This window comes from Palaemon carinicauda, chromosome 8 (genome assembly GCF_036898095.1).
Source record: "Palaemon carinicauda isolate YSFRI2023 chromosome 8, ASM3689809v2, whole genome shotgun sequence".
Taxonomy (NCBI): domain Eukaryota; kingdom Metazoa; phylum Arthropoda; class Malacostraca; order Decapoda; family Palaemonidae; genus Palaemon; species Palaemon carinicauda.
In genome coordinates, this window is record NC_090732.1 from 40,609,365 (window position 1) to 40,612,381 (window position 3,017).

At 39.5% G+C, this 3,017-nt stretch overlaps 1 protein-coding gene across 1 annotated transcript in view; it reads left to right on the plus strand.

Moving 5' to 3' along the window:
* The window catches only part of LOC137645182 (uncharacterized), a 21,509-nt gene extending 19,148 nt beyond the window's left edge, over window positions 1-2,361 (plus strand). Inside the window, exons 2-5 of the mRNA XM_068378006.1 lie at window positions 1,120-1,176; window positions 1,264-1,456; window positions 1,612-1,999; window positions 2,164-2,361. Coding sequence (XP_068234107.1) covers window positions 1,120-1,176; window positions 1,264-1,456; window positions 1,612-1,999; window positions 2,164-2,361 — 836 coding nt within the window. The remainder of the gene's footprint in view (window positions 1-1,119; window positions 1,177-1,263; window positions 1,457-1,611; window positions 2,000-2,163) is intronic.
* The last annotated feature ends 656 nt before the right edge of the window (window positions 2,362-3,017 follow it).

The following is a 3,017-nucleotide window of genomic DNA, read 5'->3' on the forward strand; positions in this document are numbered from 1 at the left end:
TATATATATGTATGTATGTATATATATGTAGGTGTATATATATATATATATATATATATATATATATATATATATATATATATATATATATATATATACTAGAGAACGTTAAGTTTGCATTTTAAGATATTCTCTTTACTATCACTTCTCGAGAAGCTAGTGTTACTTCAAAACCGCCTTTTGTCATATGGAGTCTGAAGACAAACCAAGCCTTGTATCATAAGACATGATTGTATCTTTATTAAGATTTGTATATTCAGGACAGATACGGTTACTGAAATAATAAACATTAAACGTGTTGTAGTTTTCTAGCAGACGATCGCCCTATCCGAAAGCAACGTTGGTGGTGTGCGATAATTAGGAATCACTGCAATTTGAACAGACTGCTTTTTTATCCTGCTTTTACTAATTCATATTTACCAGTGAAGTTCATAATATTAGTAAATGTTCTTTGAATTCAACTTTATCATTTTAACGTTTCTCATTCTTTATGATGACTCAACTAGAAAAAATTCAGACAACAAACTGTCATCGAGAAATACGTACAGCCAATCTAGTTCGTTGTAACAAAACAAAATATTCACATATAAATGGAGATGCCCACTTACAGTATTACCATAATACTCCTAGTGCTTGTATCTTAAGAAGTGGGTACAACTAGCCGTACTACCAGCTATGGGGTGTATACGGGCAAAATTTGTGTGAAATCGTGGGTGTGACGCAAGGGGCATGCAACAGTCTTGGACTTCGAAGCGTGCCATATACCAGCCGCAGAATCTTCACTCGCTGCACTTAAATGTTCTGCGGCAGTTAAGAAAATTTGTAGTTGCAGACAGGATGCACTTCTGACGTAAGTAAGCCGTGCGTGTGACTTACGTGCAACTTATGTGCCGTAGGATTGTCTGTGGCATGATCTCCGCACGTTGGTTGTGCGTGTAACTTGCATCACAAGTACGAGATACACACGTTTGTCATATGGAATTAAAGGGATTACGTGGTCTGTGCATGCACCGTACGATGCAATTGTGGCAAAAGTAGGTGTGTAGTACAATGACCGGACGACGTTAGTATTAATGCACAATATTTACATGATTTTTCACGGTATATATTCTGCTGCAGCAAGTACATCATCATTCAGTCGTCAGGTCGTTCGTCATGGCTGTTATACCAGAGAAAGTGAGAAGAATCCTTCAAGATAGGGCGAGGGAATATGTAGATGACGCCGTCGCTCTCGTCGTTATTATGGCCTACAACCGTGTGCAGCAGCAAAGGAAGAGAAGGAGGAGGTGGTGGGTCAGACCCTGGGTCCTGAGGCGCAAGATCTTTGGGCTTTGAGACTACTCCAAGAGCTCGAGAGGGAGTCCTGGGGAGACTTCCAGGCTTATCTCTGCATGGATTGGCATATCTTTGCCAAGTTGTTGCAGAGAATTAAACCCCGCATCACCAAGTCAGAAAGGTAATATATTACATATTTCTTAATGTTAATTACCATAAATGCTAATTTATTGTAATTTATATTGACATTCTAACATGTTTATATAAGCTTATATATGGTGCTGTTGTCATTTTTACATGCTTGTATTTTAATACATCATTGAGTTGTGTTTACAGAGGCCGTGTACCATTGCCGCCAGGCCTCAAGCTAGGAGTTACTCTACGGTACCTCGCTATTGGCAACAGTTATAGAGCACTGGCATTTGACTTCCGCGTGGCGAACAACACAATGTCGCAGTTTATCCCCCGTGTGTGTAGGGCCATTTATGAGGAGTACAGAGAGGAACTGTTTCACATGCCGGACAACCCTGATGAGTGGCGTACCATAGCAGAGAGATTTGGCTGGAAGGGGAATTTCAATCATGCATGCGGCGTCATTGATGGGAAACATATAGCCATCAAGAAGCCACACAAGTCTGGATCATTGTACTATAACTATAAGGGTTTTTTCTCAATAATCCACTTGTCAGTTGTTGACACAGATTATAAGTTTTTGTGGGTGGATGTTGGTGCCAATGGATCTGCCTCAGACTGCGGGGTGTTTAACTGGTGCTGACTGCGTGATGGCTTGGAAAACACCCTGGGGTTTCCTGCCCCCGAACCTCTCCCCAATGATGACCGTCCTCTGCCATATTTCTTTATAGTGGATGATGCATTTCCCTTACGCAGCTGGATGATGAAGCCTTTCAGTGCCAGAGGCCTCGCTCACAAAGACCGTGTGTTCAACTACCGCCTGTCAAGACCCCGAAGAGCAGTGGAAAATGGCTTCGGGATATTAGCACACAGGTGGCGATGCGTAATCACCACATTCCAATAGACACCACAGAACTGTGTCGCTATTGTGCTGGATTGCATGGCCTTGTATAATCTCCTCCGCACAAGAGTCCCAGGTTTGCAAGGTTAGGAGGTTGACAGAGAGGACATCAATGGCAACGTCATCCCCAGAGCCTGGAGGCAAACAGTGGATCTCACAGATCCTACCACGCTGGGTGGGGCCAGGATTACACATTAAGGGAAGGAACAGAGGGCATATCTGTCTGAGTATCATAATGCCCTGCCCACAAACTTCCCTTGCAGGACCATGTTGTTTAGAGTCTATTTGTGGACGTGTACTATTTGTGGACTATTTCCTTGTTTGTGGATTATTTGCTTATTAACAGTGCTAGTAATAAGACTGTGATTAATTATTATGACATATTCACACATGTTGCTTGCATATATTTATCGCTTGGTCAATAAATGTTATGTTATATCAACTTTCTTACTTTCACTTTTCACTTTTTTAATGGTAATTATATAATTGGTATAATTATATATATAATTATATTGGTATTATAATTATATATATAATGGTTATTTATTTATTTTTTCTTAAGAAGGTAGAATGTACCAAAATTAAAAAAAGTATTTATATTCTTTACTATATACTAAAGAACTAAAGGTTCTAAAATGAAAAAAAAAATATTTTGTGACAAAACTTCTACCCCCAAAAATTATTATCATTCATAAGTTCACATTTATTT